This window comes from Rana temporaria, chromosome 3 (genome assembly GCF_905171775.1).
Source record: "Rana temporaria chromosome 3, aRanTem1.1, whole genome shotgun sequence".
In the NCBI taxonomy this organism is placed as follows: Eukaryota; Metazoa; Chordata; class Amphibia; order Anura; family Ranidae; genus Rana; species Rana temporaria.
In genome coordinates, this window is record NC_053491.1 from 10990380 (window position 1) to 11006914 (window position 16535).

The 16535-nt window shown below is 47.2% G+C and overlaps 1 protein-coding gene across 1 annotated transcript in view; it reads right to left on the reverse strand.

Annotated features, from left to right (window-relative positions):
* IQCH (IQ motif containing H) overlaps positions 1–16535 on the reverse strand; it is a 240817-nt gene that overhangs the window by 23793 nt on the left and 200489 nt on the right. The window contains exons 16-17 of the mRNA XM_040342244.1: positions 14348–14634; positions 5839–6000 (exon numbers count right to left, since the gene is read on the reverse strand). Coding sequence (XP_040198178.1) covers positions 5839–6000; positions 14348–14634 — 449 coding nt within the window. The remainder of the gene's footprint in view (positions 1–5838; positions 6001–14347; positions 14635–16535) is intronic.

Sequence of the window (16535 nt, forward strand, 5' to 3'; positions counted from 1 at the left end):
TACGTTACAACGCCGTACGTTTACAGGCAAGTGCTTTGTGAATCAAGCACTTACGCTGAAAACTTGCGGCGGTGTAACGTAAACGGGATACGTTACGCCGCGGCGCAGGTACGTGAATCTGGCCCACAGATTTTTACATAGTGTCCCTGGTTTTATTGAGCCTGGCAACCCTGATGGGGCCCCCTAGTGGCATGGGGCCCTCGGGCAGTGCCCCTGTTCTCCAGCATGCATGCTCTCACACCATCATGAATTTGGCTCACCGGCAGAATAGAACATGTATCCTGGAATTGGACCAGGGCAAAAGTCTATTACATTACCCGAAACTGAAAATTCTTGTTCTTGGTTTTTTGTGATGGGAGCAGTAAGTGCTTGTGAGGCATGTTACCCCACAAATGATTCCGTACCCGCATTCTGATGGAATATAAGCGGGGCACAGCGTGAATCTTGGCACCAGAAGACGCTGATGCAATAAATCTCCGAATGCAAGCTAATCATGTTTATAATATTTGCAGAATTAATATCACCCATGGCTGGAGTCATTAGCGTGCAGAGGGGGGGACCATAAGAATTGTACTTCGGAAGCTGTTGATTTGCGGTGGGGGAGTAGAAACTAGAGGAGCATTTGATAGAATAATCCATGTCTCTGTTTAACAAGCGTGAAGCAGGATGGGGCCTCATTGATGGAGCGCCATTGTTTAAAGGGTTGGCATCAGACTTGAAAGAATTGCTCTTGCTGGGTCTTCGCAGTCCGTACACTGGCATAATGAAGAGTCTTGTAAATTATTAATGCTGTGCTTATTTAGCCTCATCTATCTCGCAGATAATGAGTGATTGGTTTTATACATAATTACAGGAGCGGCAGCACTGAGAAAATGTATTCTTTTATTGAAGGGGGTGCATAAACAGAGAAAAGCGGGTGTTAATCTACAGAGGCCCTGAAAGGTAACGGCATAGCGAGTCACACTACAGTGCGTCTTACTGAAGGGGAAGACGGGAGTTTAAATGGAAGATCAGCGGGAGCACGGGAGGCCAATATGAGTGTGAAAGAAAGTAATAAATGCAAGAAATAATAGCTACAATCACGTCGCCGGTGCTGCGACATATCGAAAGTTGCTGACATGCAATGATTTTATTACTACTGAAAGATTACACGGATATAATCCTCACTCACTGATATATAAATGAACTGAAACATCTACAGTAAAAGCATAATTCCTTCCAGAAACATGCTTGTAATCCAAAGCACTTGTACATCAAAGCATTTTTTTAAAAGAGAAGAGAGGCGCCTCTAAGGGAAGCAATAAGTTGCTTAATGGTGTCCCTTCATTAAATGTAACCATATTGCTACACTTAGAGGCTCCTCTTCTTTTTTTATACTCAGTTGTGACATGACGCTACTTGTATATCAAGACATCGCTTGTATATCAAGGCAGAATGTATTAAAACATTTTGCTTGTCTTGCAAAACGCTCTCAAACCAAGTTACTCTCAAACCAAGGTTTTACTGTATAGGTATAATTGATATTTAGTGAATATGATGAATCAGGGGTGACACAATACTATGCTATCAAGGGTATGGTCACAATAACTGACTAAACTGACCCTTCAAGAAGCTTGGGTGAATAGTGTCATTCTCCAAATGGAAGCCGTGTCTAGCATGCGATCCTCTACTATGGTTACTGTGCAGAAGGGCAGCCACTCTGCACAACACCTGGACAGTGGCGACTGGTGGTCAAATTTTTTTTGGGGGCGCAAACAAACGAAAAAAAAATAAAAACATTAATTGCAGCCTCACTGTGCCTATCAAACGCAGCCACTGTGCCATAAAATTGTCGCCACTGTGCCATGCCATCAAATGCAGCCACTGTGCCCATCAATTGTCACCACTGTGCCATGCCATCAAACGCAGCAACTGTGCCATCAATTGTCGTCACTGTGCCCATCAATTTTCGCCACTGTGCCATGCCATCAATTGTCACCACTGTGCCCATCAATTGTCACCACTGTGCCATGCCAAACGCAGCCACTGTGCCATCAATTGTCGCCACTGTGCCATGCCAAACGCAGCCACTGTGCCATGCCATTGTCGCCACTGTGCCCATCAATTGTCGCCACTGTGCCATGCCAAAGGCAGCCACTGTGCCATGCCATTGTCGCCACTGTGCCATGCCAAACGCAGCCACTGTGCCATGACATTGTCGCCACTGTGCCCATCAATTGTCGCCACTGTGCTATGCCAAACGCAAACACTGTGCCATGCCATTGTTGCCACTGTGCCCATCAATTACCGCCAGTTTGCCCCTAAAATACCGCCAGATTGCCCCCGCCCAGTACTTACCTTTCTCGTCAGCCTTTTACTCGGATCCTCCTCCACGATTCCTCGATGTCTTCTCCCGCCCTCGATGTTGCTTCAGCCAATAAGGTTACCGGTAACCAGATGCGTGTCAGTGTTAACCAGGAAACGCACACCCCGTGCGTCCCCTGGTTAACTATTTGGAACAGGCTGTAATCGGAAAGCCTATCAGAGCCGCTGGCTCTGATAAACACTTCCACAGCCAACCAGCTGCCGTTATTCAGATGTCCGGGGCTCACCAGGGGGCCAGGCATCTGAATAGTGGGCGACAGCGGCAGCAATACATATATTCATGCAATGCATGAATCTATGTATGAATCTATGTATTGTTTTCAGTGGCGGTGCAGGAGTGAGAGGGGTGGCACTCCTGCGCCCTCTATGGATGCACCGCCACTGCACCTGGAAGACCCTTGTCATGGTCAGTGCTCAGGCTCAAATACCAGTAACAATAGCAGTAGACAGGCTCCCACCAACCAGTTGGAAAAGTTCTCAAGCAGGTTCCCTTAGTGTTTGACTCGTGCTAACCCGAGTGTGCAGGGTCTAAGCATTGACCAGTATTCACCTGAGCTCCTGATGGTGGAGATGGGTTTTGCTGCATGTCAGTACCAGGTCATGGTCCTCAGAATCGCCCCACCAGGAGGTGAGCAAGCCAGGATCCAATGGCAGATATAGCAGGTAAGGATCAAGCATAAGGGTAGTAAGTAAACAAGCCAAAGGTCAGTAACAAGTGGTTGCTGGTTTGGATCAAGCAAAAGCGTAGTCGAGGAAAAAGCCAAAGCTTGATAATGAATGATTGCAGGTTGGGATTGAGCAGAAGCATAGTCAAGGAATAAGCCAAGGCTGGTAATGAGTGGTAGTGGAGATAGTCCTTATCTCTCACAGTGTGTACAAGTAGTGAAGCTTCGTACACACGTACGGGATTCCCAGTGGTAAAAAGTCTGCCGGGAAACGCCAGGGGAAAACCGAGAACCTGCTCTGTAACTTTTTTCCCCCTACACACGACCAGGTTTCCCGACAGGAAAACTGCCATGAGAGCTGTGGTCGGGAATCTCGGCCGTGTGTGTGCTCCATCGCAGTGTTTCCCATAGCAAAACTGCCGGGAATCCCGGCGGGAAAAAAGAGAGCTGTTTTTTTTCCCAGAAATTTTTCTGTTGGGAAAACTGCGATGGAGCATACACACGGCCGTGATTCCCGACCAAAGCTCTCATGGCAGTTTTCCCGATGGGAAAAACGGTCGTGTGTACGAGGCTTGAGTGTGGACAGTGTGTACAAGCAGTGAGTGCGGACAGTGTGTACAAGCAGTGAGTGCAGACAAGCAGTGAGTGCGGACAGTGTGTACAAGCAGTGAGTGCAGACAAGCAGTGAGTGCGGACAGTGTGTACAAGCAGTGAGTGTGGACAGTGTGTACAAGCAGTGAGTGCAGACAAGCAGTGAGTGCGGACAGTGAGTACAAGCAGTGAGTGTGGACAGTGAGTACAAGCAGTGAGTGCAGACAGTGAGTACAAGCAGTGAGTGCAGACAAGCAGTGAATGTAGACAGTGTGTACAAGCAGTGAGTGTGTACAAGCAGTAAGTGTGGACAGTATGGACAAGCAGTGAGTGTGTACAAGCAGTAAGTGTGGACAGTATGGACAAGCAGTGAGTGTGGACAGGCAGTGAGTGTGGACAGTGTGACAAGCAGTGAGTGGGTACAAGCAGTGAGTGTGGACAGTGTGTACAAGCAGTGAGTGTCAGCAGTGTGTACAAGCAGTGAGTGTGGACAGTGTAGACAAGCAGTGAGTGTGGACAGTGTGGACAAGCAGTGAGTGTCAGCAGTGTGTACAAGCAGTATTGTGGACAGTTTGTACAAGCAGTAAGTGTGGACAAGCAGTGAGTGTGGACAGTGTAGACAAGCAGTGAGTGTGGACAGTGTGGACAAGCAGTGAGTGTGGACAGAGTAGACAAGCAGTGAGTGTGGACAAGCAGTGAATGTAGACAAGCAGTGAGAGTGGACAGTGTGGACAAGCAGTGAATGTGGACAGTGTGGACAAGCAGTGAGTGTGGACAGAGTAGACAAGCAGTGAGTGTGGACAAGCAGTGAATGTAGACAAGCAGTGAGTGTGGACAGTGAGTACAAGCAGTGAGTGTGGACAGTGAGTACAAGCAGTGAGTGTGGACAGTGTGGACAAGCAGTGAGTGCGGACAGTGTGGACAAGCAGTGAGTGTGGACAGTGTGTACAAGCAGTGAGTGCGGACAGTGTGGACAAGCAGTGAGTGCGGACAAGCAGTGAGTGTGGACAGTGTGGACAAGCAGTGAGTGCGGACAGTGTGGACAAGCAGTGAGTGTGGACAGTGAGTACAAGCAGTGAGTGTGGACAGTGAGTACAAGCAGTGAGTGTGGACAGTGTGGACAAGCAGTGAGTGTGGACAGTGTGTACAAGCAGTGAGTGCGGACAGTGTGGACAAGCAGTGAGTGTGGACAGTGAGTACAAGCAGTGAGTGTGGACAGTGAGTACAAGCAGTGAGTGTGGACAGTGTGGACAAGCAGTGAGTGCGGACAGTGTGGACAAGCAGTGAGTGTGGACAGTGTGTACAAGCAGTGAGTGTGGACAGTGTGTACAAGCAGTGAATGTAGACAAGCAGTGAGTGTGGACAGTGAGTACAAGCAGTGAGTGTGGACAGTGTGGACAAGCAGTGAGTGCGGACAGTGTGGACAAGCAGTGAGTGTGGACAGTGTGTACAAGCAGTGAGTGCGGACAGTGTGGACAAGCAGTGAGTGTGGACAGTGAGTACAAGCAGTGAGTGTGGACAGTGAGTACAAGCAGTGAGTGTGGACAGTGTGGACAAGCAGTGAGTGTGGACAGTGTGTACAAGCAGTGAGTGCGGACAGTGTGGACAAGCAGTGAGTGTGGACAGTGAGTACAAGCAGTGAGTGTGGACAGTGAGTACAAGCAGTGAGTGTGGACAGTGAGTACAAGCAGTGAGTGCGGACAGTGTGGACAAGCAGTGAGTGTGGACAGTGAGTACAAGCAGTGAGTGTGGACAGTGAGTACAAGCAGTGAGTGTGGACAGTGTGGACAAGCAGTGAGTGTGGACAGTGTGGACAAGCAGTGAGTGTGGACAGTGTGTACAAGCAGTGAGTGCGGACAGTGTGGACAAGCAGTGAGTGTGGACAGTGAGTACAAGCAGTGAGTGTGGACAGTGTGGACAAGCAGTGAGTGCGGACAGTGTGGACAAGCAGTGAGTGTGGACAGTGTGTACAAGCAGTGAGTGTGGACAGTGTGTACAAGCAGTGAGTGTGGACAGTGTGTACAAGCAGTGAGTGTGGACAGTGTGGACAAGCAGTGAGTGTGGACAGTGTGTACAAGCAGTGAGTGTGGACAGTGTGGACAAGCAGTGAGTGTGGACAGTGTGTACAAGCAGTGAGTGTGGACAGTATGGACAAGCAGTGAGTGTGGACAAGCAGTGAGTGTGGACAAGCAGTAAGTGGACAGTGTGTACTTTTTACCTCTACTGTTGGAGTTCGGTGTCTGGAGCGCTCCGTTTTCTTAGCAATCGGTACATTTAGTTGGCTGTTGGTACAATCCAGCACCCCATTGGTCAGGCACAGCAGGAGTTGAGTCATGGCCAGCTGGTCACTGTAGCCCAGGTCCAAGTCAGTGGCCCAAATCTAAATAAACCAACAACAGATCACATTGGTGTTACCAGAATAGAATCACAGGATCCCACCATGCCGTGTACGTGGTTAGTGGCTGATGACAGATTTACACACACTATCTGCTGATATCACAGCCTATCCACTGACGAGTCTGAAGATGAGGAAGGTCCTCTTTAATTTTAGTAATAAACATTGGGCTAGATTCAGGTACCGCTACGCAGTCCTTACGGAGGCGCAGCGTACCGTTTTTGCCCTGCGCCCCCGCAAATTATCTGCGATACGCTTCATTTACGAAGCAGTAGCCACGTAATTTGCGTGGGCGCTCCTCAAAAATGCCCGGCGTAAGGGCGCCTAATGTAAATGATCCCGTAGGGGGCGTGGATCATTTAAATTAGGCGCGTTCCCGCGCTGAGCGTAGGGCGCATGCTCCCTCGGGAAACTTTCCCGACGTGCATTGCGGCAAATGACGTCGCAAGGATGTCATTTGCTTCAAAGTGAACGTAAATGGCGTCCAGCGCCATTTACGATTCACTTACGCAAACAACGTAAAATTTAAACTTCGCGACGCGGGAATGATGGGTATACGTAGCATTGGCTGCCCCTGCTAATAGCAGGAGTAGCCTTACGCGAAACCCGACGAACGGAAACGACGTAAACTGCATACGCAGGGCTCGCGTAGGGTAGTGAATCGGCGTTAGTATGCAATTTGCATACTATACGCTGACCACTACGGGAACGCCCCCTAGCGGCCATCGTAAGAATGCAGCCTACGATATGACGGCATAAGAGCCTTATGCCTGTCATATCTTAGGCTGCAGTCGGCGTATCGAGGTTCCTGAATCAGGAGCATTCGAAACGCCGGCGCAAGTAAGCAATTGCGCTGCGTAACTATGGTTACGCAGACGCAATTGCTACCTGAATCTGGGCCACTGATGATAGAATTAGTAATTGTTTTTTGCATTATTGTATAGCTGAATTATCGATTTGCTTTGTTTTTTGCCCAATTGGCTGATATTGCACAATTACCTATTTATTTATTTTTGTTGTTGTTGTTATTTAATAGATTAAAGGCCGGGAATGCCCCCCCTGAGATGTCCGGGGGGTAAATGTTGATTCGCAGTCAGCGTGAAATGACATTGACAAGGTCACACGAAGCAGAAACACTTGTTCCGATCCCGAGGTCAGCCTCTCAGCATGTTGAGGCGTCTGCGCCATTCAACACACTGACATCTGTCCTGATCGGTGGCGGATGTGGGGTCAGGTTCGGGGTCCTCCCTCGCCGTGTAACCTGCCAGCAGATCGGCCCTCTCAGCGCTCTGCGCAGAGTCGCTGGTGTAAGCGGCGGATGTTAAATGGCATCATTATAACATTATTAAGGGGTCAGCCAGTGCCTGCCTCTTGCTAAACTCCTGCTAATTTCTGAATCATATTCACAAGCAAATGCCCTCTAAATGAATCACTGCCGAGACACTCTTTAATAACCAACTGGCAGGAATCTGATGAGCTATTAAAGATACAATCCGTCATCATAAGGATCTGCTTCAGGGGGCGAGGGAAGTGCTCAATCCGCAGCTGACGAGGCTGTAGAGGGGCCACACTGATTTCTTTTAATGTTCATGTACTTATCCTGTAGGCCTTGTCTGGCACTGTGCATGATCAGTCTAAGTCGGCCTTTCTCAACCTTTTTACCATAGAGCAGGGGTCTTCAAACTACGGCTCTCCAGTTGTTCAGGAACTACAATTCCCATCATGCCCAGTCATGTCTGTGAATGTCAGAGTTTTACAATGCCTCATGGGATGTGTAGTTCCGCAACAGCTGGAGGGCCGTAGTTTGAACTACAATTCCCATCATGCCCAGTCATGTCTGTGAATGTCAGAGTTTTACAATGCCTCATGGGATGTGTAGTTCCGCAACAGCTGGAGGGCCGTAGTTTGGGGATCCCTGCCATAGAGTAACCCCGGAAATAATTTTCAATTCTTGGGGAAGCAATACTAGAACCAATTAATTGGTGGGGCCACTGGGAAAAATGCCCCTTCCATAGGAGGCAGATGGGAAGGATGCTTTCAGTAGTGGTCAGCAGGGGTGGCCCGTCCATTAAGGGCACACAGGCACTGCCCCCCTGTCCCCTTTCAGGACATCGGCGCATGGATTCCAATTCCGGGGGGGGGGGGGGGGCGTGTTTTTTTGAGGCAACAATTTGAGGCTCTGATAGGCTTCAAAATAGGGTGGGCTCTGGTTGCAGAGAGTGCACTCCGATCCCACCCAGGTGTGTTACAACAGCGAATTAATTTTTGCTGTTGTAACACTGATCCTCCTCCTGGTCAATAAGGAGGCGGGTTTTGACACCGGTCACCCGATTGGCTGAAAGGACAGGCAATCGTATTGGAGCCAGAGGCTCTAATAGGCTTCAAAATAGGGTGGGCTTGGGTCGCAGAGAGTGCACTCCGATCCCACCCAGGAGTGTTACAACCGCGAATACATTTTTACTGTTGTAACACTGATCCTCCTCCTGGCCAATAAGGAGGCGGGTTTTGACACCGGTCACCCGATTGGCTGAAAGGACAGGCAATCGTATTGGAGCCAGAGGCTCTAATAGGTTTCAAAATAGGGTGGGCTTGGGTCGCAGAGAGTGCGCTCCGACCCCACCCAGATGTGTTACAACAGCAAATGGGCGAACAGGCAGTGTCTCGTCCCCCCCCTCTTTTCCTGCGGCCTGCCAGGTTGCGTGCTCGGATAAGGGGTCTGGTGTGGATTTTTGGGGGAACTCCACGCCATTTTTTTTTACATTTGGGGTGGAGTTCCCCTTAAAATCCACACCAGACCTGAAGGGTCTGTAATGGATATTTGGGGGGAACCCCACGTAATTTTTTTTTAAATTGACGGCGGGGTTCCCCTTAATATCCATTCCAGACCTGAAGGGCCTGGTAATTGAATTTGGGGGGACCCCCACGCTATTTTTTTTTTTTTCCTGAATGAATTCGCTCTGAATTGCCAGAGCCGACAATTCATTATAGCCGCAAGTCAGTTTTAAATGGTGGGCCAGATTCACATAGGTTAGCAGATCTTTAGATCCGTGTAACCTATCTGATTTAAGATCCGCCGCCGCAAGTTTTTGAGGCAAGTGGTTAATTCACAAAGCACTTACCTCAAAACTTGCGGCGGCGTATCGTAAATCCCCCGGCGGAATTCAAATTCTGCGGCTAGGGGGCGTGTAGTATTTAAATCAGGCGCATTCCCGCGCCGAACGAACAGCGCATGCGCCGTCCGCAAATTTACCCAGCGTGCATTGCGGTAAATGACGTCGCAAGGACGTCATTGGTTTCGACGTGAACGTAAATGGCATCCAGCCCCATTCACGGACGAGTTACGCAAACAACGTAAAATTTTTAAATCGCAACGCGGGAACGACGGCCATACTTAACATTGGCTGCGCCTCATAGACCCATGGGTAACTATTCCCCGGAAAAAGCCAAACGCAAACGACGTAAAAATAAAGCGCCGGGCGGTCGTTCGTTTCTGAATCGGCGCATCTCCTCATTTGCATATTCGTTGCGTAAATAAACCGAAACGCCACCTATCGGCTGGCCTGGAATTGCAGCCAAAGATCCGACGGTGTAAGTCACTTACACCTGTCGGATCTTAGGCATATCTATGCGTAACTGATTCTCTGAATCAGTCGCATAGATACGACCGACGGAATTCAGAGATACAACGGTGAATCAGGAGATACGCCGGCGTATCTCTTTGTGAATCTGGCCCTTTGTGCAGAGACAGTTCTATGTACGGGAAACATGCGCTATTTCACATGCTAACTTTACACTCCCCCGAGGTACGAAATTTAAAGGAATATTTCACTTTTATTGTTTCACTTTTAGTATTATTAAAATCACTGCTCCCGAAAAAACAGCAGTATTTAAAACTTTTTTTTGCATTGATACATGTCCCCTGGGGCAGGACCCGGGCCCCCAAACACTTTTTAGGACAATAACTTGCATATTAGCCTTTAAAAATAGCACTTTAGATTTCAAAAGTTTGAGTCCCATAGACTTTAATGGGGTTCTAAAGTTCACACAAACGTTTTGTGTGTTTGCAAGTTCTGGTGCGAACCGAACAGGGGGGTGTTCGGCTCATCCCTAATGGTGATGGCTTATACATATATCATATGGACAGAGTAGGGTGATGGCTTACACATACTGTAGGTCATATGGAAAGGGCATACAGGTTATATGAGTAGGGTGATTGGTTGGTTGGTTATACGTGGGTCATATGGACAGAGTAGGGTGATGGCTTATACATGGGTCATATGGACAGAGTAGGGTGATTGGTTACATATGGGTCATATGGACAGAGTAGGGTGATTGGTTATATATGGGTCATATGGACAGAGTATGGTGATTGGTTATATATGGCTCATGGTCAGAGTAGGGTGATTGGTTATACATGGGTCATATGGACAGAGTAGGGTGATTGGTTATACATGGGTCATATGGACAGAGTAGGGTGATTGGTTATATATGGGTCATTTGGACAGAGTAGGGTGATTGGTTATACATGGGTCATATGGACAGAGTAGGGTGATTGGTTATACATGGGTCATATGGACAGAGTAGGGTGATTGGTTATACATGGGTCATATGGACAGAGTAGGGTGATTGGTTATATATGGGTCATATGGACAGAGTAGGGTGATTGGTTATACATGGGTCATATGGACAGAGTAGGGTGATTGGTTATACATGGGTCATGGATAGAGTAGGGTGATTGGTTATACATGGGTCATGGATAGAGTAGGGTGATTGGTTATACATGGGTCATATGGACAGAGTAGGGTGATTGGTTATACATGGGTCATGGATAGAGTAGGGTGATTGGTTATATATGGGTCATATGGACAGAGTAGGGTGATTGGTTATACATGGGTCATATGGACAGAGTAGGGTGATTGGTTATACATGGGTCATATGGACAGAGTAGGGTGATTGGTTATACATGGGTCATGGACAGAGTAGGGTGATTGGTTATACATGGGTCATGGATAGAGTAGGGTGATGGGTTATACATGGGTCATGGATAGAGTAGGGTGATGGCTTATACATATATCATATGGACAGAGTAGGGTGATTGGTTATACATGGGTCATGGACAGAGTAGGATGATTGGTTATATATGGGTCATATGGACAGAGTAGGGTGATTGGTTATATATGGGTCATATGGACAGAGTAGGGTGATTGGTTATATATGGGTCATATGGACAGAGTAGGGTGATGGCTTACACATGCTGTAGGTCATATGGAAAGGGCATACAGGTTATATGAGTAGGGTGATTGGTTATACGTGGGTCATATGGACAGAGTATGGTGATTGGTTATATATGGGTCATATGGACAGAGTAGGGTGATTGGTTATACGTGGGTCATATGGACAGAGTATGGTGATTGGTTATATATGGTTCATGGACAGAGTAGGGTGATTGGTTATACGTGGGTCATATGGACAGAGTAGGGTGATTGGTTATATATGGGTCATATGGACAGAGTATGGTGATTGGTTATATATGGGTCATGGACAGAGTAGGGTGATTGGTTATATATGGGTCATATGGACAGAGTAGGGTGATTGGTTATATATGGGTCATATGGACAGAGTAGGGTGATTGGTTATATTGGGGTCATATGGACAGAGTAGGGTGATTGGTTATACATGGGTCATATGGACAGAGTAGGGTGATTGGTTATACATGGGTCATATGGACAGAGTAGGGTGATTGGTTATACATGGGTCATATGGACAGAGTAGAGTGATTGGTTATACATGGGTCATATGGACAGAGTAGGGTGATTGGTTATACATATATCATATGGACAGAGTAGGGTGATTGGTTATATATGGGTCATATGGACAGAGTAGGGTGATTGGTTATACGTGGGTCATATGGACAGAGTAGGGTGATTGGTTATACATATATCATATGGACAGAGTAGGGTGATTGGTTATACATGGGTCATATGGACAGAGTAGGGTGATTGGTTATATATGGGTCATATGGACAGAGTAGGGTGATTGGTTATATATGGGTCATATGGACAGAGTAGGGTGATTGGTTATATATGGGTCATATGGATATAGTAGGGTGATTGGTTATATATGGGTCATATGGACAGAGTAGGGTGATTGGTTATATATGGGTCATATGGACAGAGTAGGGTGATTGGTTATATATGGGTCATATGGATATAGTAGGGTGATTGGTTATATATGGGTCATATGGACAGAGTAGGGTGATTGGTTATACATGGGTCATATGGACAGAGTAGGGTGATTGGTTATACATGGGTCATATGGACAGAGTAGGGTGATTGGTTATACATATATCATATGGACAGAGTAGGGTGATTGGTTATATATGGGTCATATGTAGGGGTGCAACGGATCGTCATTGATCCGTGATCCGAACCGAAAAAGATTGATCCGAACCGCACACACGTGATCCGAGGATTGGTTTTCTAAAAAAATAATAATTTGCGCATGTTCAGTCCACACACAGCGTGGTCATGGCGAACGGAGGAGCTTGAATGCCCCGCGTCATTTAAATCCCCATGTATGGGAGCATTTTGGCATCCCTGTCAAATATAATGATGAAGGAAAGAGGTTAGTGGATAAAACCGTGACGGTGTGTAGGCACTGTAGCACAAGAATGCCATATGACAGTGGGAACACATCAAGTATTGTCACTAGGGGTGCAACTGATCCGTACGGATCAGCACCTTTGGGTCGGGACACGCGGCGATCCACGGGCCTCCAGGTCCATAGGAAAGGCCGCGGCTTCGGCCTAGCTATCGAAGCGGCGGCCATCGAGGTCCACCCGGCGCGGGGGATGCAGGCTGCTCCTCGGAAGTTTGTGGGCACTTGAGCTCAATATGTCATTGACTCCTAACAGCCCAGCGATGAGCTCCATGCTGCACCTTGAGGAATCCACACAGGGAGCCACTGCCGCCGCCGCACCGGGCGTCCTGCTGCTTGCCAGAGAAGAGAGAGGAGGCGATAGGGGGGATCTGTATGGACTGAGCACGTAGGGGGGATTTTCACTAGACACTCAGCCCGCCGATCAATGAAACTAAAGGGATCTGATGATTGGGATAGTTCAGGTCACAGTAGGGAACTGGTGACACCACTTTCGTACATGGGGCTGCGACTTCCACTTGGCTGCACATATAAGTATTGCGAGATGCAGTTATTTCAACACAAAACAGAGCTTATACGCTTAAATACAGTATTTGTAAATCTGACGGACTGTTTAAATGTGAAAATCAGAGGTGTTCTGTCACATTAGCAATAAACAGTCCGTCGGATTTCCAAACACTGTATTTAAGCACATAAGCTCTGTTTTGTGTTGAGAAGAACTGTGAAATCTAAAACTCTGGTGGGTGTAACAAGATTTGTCTTTTTTTTTTTTTTCTGACCCGAAAATGATCCGATCCGTGACCCCTGATCCGAGGATCGATCCGATCCGTGAATTTTGTGATCCGTTGCACCCCTAGTCATATGGACAGAGTAGGGTGATTGGTTATACGTGGGTCATATGGACAGAGTAGGATGATTGGTTATACATGGGTCATATGGACAGAGTAGGGTGATTGGTTATACATGGGTCATGGATAGAGTAGGGTGATGGCTTATACATGGGTCATGGATAGAGTAGGGTGATGGGTTATACATGGGTCATGGATAGAGTAGGGTGATGGGTTATACATGGGTCATGGATAGAGTAGGGTGATGGCTTATACATATATCATATGGACAGAGTAAGGGGATTGGTTATACATGGGTCATGGACAGAGTAGGGTGATTGGTTATACATGGGTCATGGATAGAGTAGGGTGATGGGTTATACATGGGTCATGGATAGAGTAGGGTGATGGCTTATACATATATCATATGGACAGAGTAGGGTGATTGGTTATACGTGGGTCATATGGACAGAGTAGGGTGATTGGTTATACGTGGGTCATATGGACAGAGTAGGATGATTGGTTATACATGGGTCATATGGACAGAGTAGGGTGATTGGTTATACATGGGTCATGGATAGAGTAGGGTGATGGCTTATACATGGGTCATATGGACAGAGTAGGGTGATTGGTTATACGTGGGTCATATGGACAGAGTAGGGTGATTGGTTATACATGGGTCATGGATAGAGTAGGGTGATGGCTTATACATGGGTCATATGGACAGAGTAGGGTGATTGGTTATACGTGGGTCATATGGACAGAGTAGAGTGATTGGTTATACATGGGTCATATGGACAGAGTAGGGTGATTGGTTTTTCTTTATTAAAATACTGAAGAAATCTTACCTCCTGTTCAAGACTTTGAGGGTCTATAAATGTTATGAGTTCCACAGACACGTATCCAAGCACACCACGGATTTTGCAGGCTTCTCCGATGCGGTTGCAGATGGATGACAGCACGCTTGGGGGTACCGAGCACTGAGGAACCGAACTCCCTATACATTGCAGGGGACTGCTACCATGAATCTGATCCCCACAGGACACCATCTGGATTTCTCCCCCGGGGTTAATCAGGAGGTCCACAGTGAGGCAGGTAATGCTCTCAGCTGGAGGGTAGGCTTCAATGACTCCACCTAGAGATCACAACAATCTTATGAACAGAATTTCATTTTACGAATACCAATACAAATAAATTGTGTTATACTCTTGGATGGTATTGATGAGCTGAGTAAAGCTGAAAAGAGATATAAAAGGCAGCTCCGTAATTATAGGAAAAATCCGTCCGATGATACAATACAGTTTCAAGAATGTGCAAGCTGAAAAATTCTCTCTACATGTTTCACCACGGTTAGTAGCTTCCTCAGGAGAATTACATTTATCAGGCACTATCTACTGAAAATAGAGAAAAAACAATACATACATTTACAAAACGATACAAAGAATACAAAAGTTACGAAATTTCGTAACTTTTGTATTCTTTGTATCATTTTGTAAATTTATGTATTGTTTTTTGTCTATTTTCAGTTGAGTGCCTGATAAATGTAATTCTCCTGAGGAAGCTACAGACCGTGGCGAAACCTGTAGAGAGAATTTTTCAGCTTGCACATTCTTGAAACTGTATTGTATCATCGGATGGATTTTTTTATATTCTGTCATTTTAACTTTTATAAATAAATATTTTTTCATATATTTTCTTGTTGTAATTTTGCACTTTTAAAATCCCAAACCCTTACTTCTTTCAAATTGTTACCAATCAAGGGGATGTGGTGCCGACATTATTTATAGATGATGAGTAGATGATAAATCGTTAATTATAATTACAGAGAAGAGTTAACTAACTCTTGCATTCACTGTACAGCAGGGCTGGAACTGTGAGAGAGGAAGAAACAGCACACTGAGCCAGCATGCTGATAGGAGGAGAGGCTTTCTACTAGGGTTGTCCCGATACCACTTTTTTAGGACTGAGTACGAGTACCGATACTTTTTTTTATGTACTCGCCGATACCGAATACCGATACTTTTTTTTAAATGTGTCCCCAAATGCAGCCATGTCCCCCACATATGTAGCCATGTCCCCAAACATATGCAGCCATGTCCCCAACATATGCAGCCATGTCCCCAAACATATGCAGCCATGTCCCTCACATATGCAGCCATGTCCCAAACATATGCAGCCATGTCCCCAAACATATGCAGCCATGTCCCCCACATATGCAGCCATGTCCCCCACATATGCAGCCATGTCCCCCACATATGCAGCCATGTCCCAAACATATGCAGCCATGTCCCCAAACATATGCAGCCATGTCCCCCACATATGCAGCCATGTCCCCCACATATGCAGCCATGTCCCCCCACATATGCAGCCATGTCCCCCCACATATGCAGTCATGTCCTCCACATATGCAGCCATGTCCCCAAACATATGCAGCCATGTCCCCAAATGCAGCCATGTCCCCCACATATGCAGCCATGTCCCCAAACATATGCAGCCATGTCCCCCACATATGCAGCCATGTCACCAAACATATGCAGCCATGTCCCCAACATATGCAGCCATGTCCCCAACATATGCAGCCATGTCCCCAACATATCCAGCCATGTCCCACATATACGCAGCCATGTCCCCAAACATATTGCAGCCATGTCCCCAACATATGCAGCCATGTCCCCAACATATGCAGCCATGTCCCCAACATATGCAGCCATGTCCCACATATACGCAGCCATGTCCCCAAACATATTGCAGCCATGTCCCCCACATATACAGTCATTACCCCCCACATGCAGCCATGTCCCCCCACATGCAGCCATGTCCCCCGTACCTAAATGATGCCGCTGCCGCGTTAATCACCGCACGGGGAACATTACAGTCAGCTTTCGTTTGAATAGCCGTTTTCCCTGCCGCGCTGTGTATAGAGACACTCCCCCTTGCTCGCGATTGGACAGATCCGTTCAAGGGGGAGTGTCCCCGCGCCGCGGTGATTAATGCGGCAGCGGCGGCGGCTTTGCGACACACGGCGGCGGGGGGGGG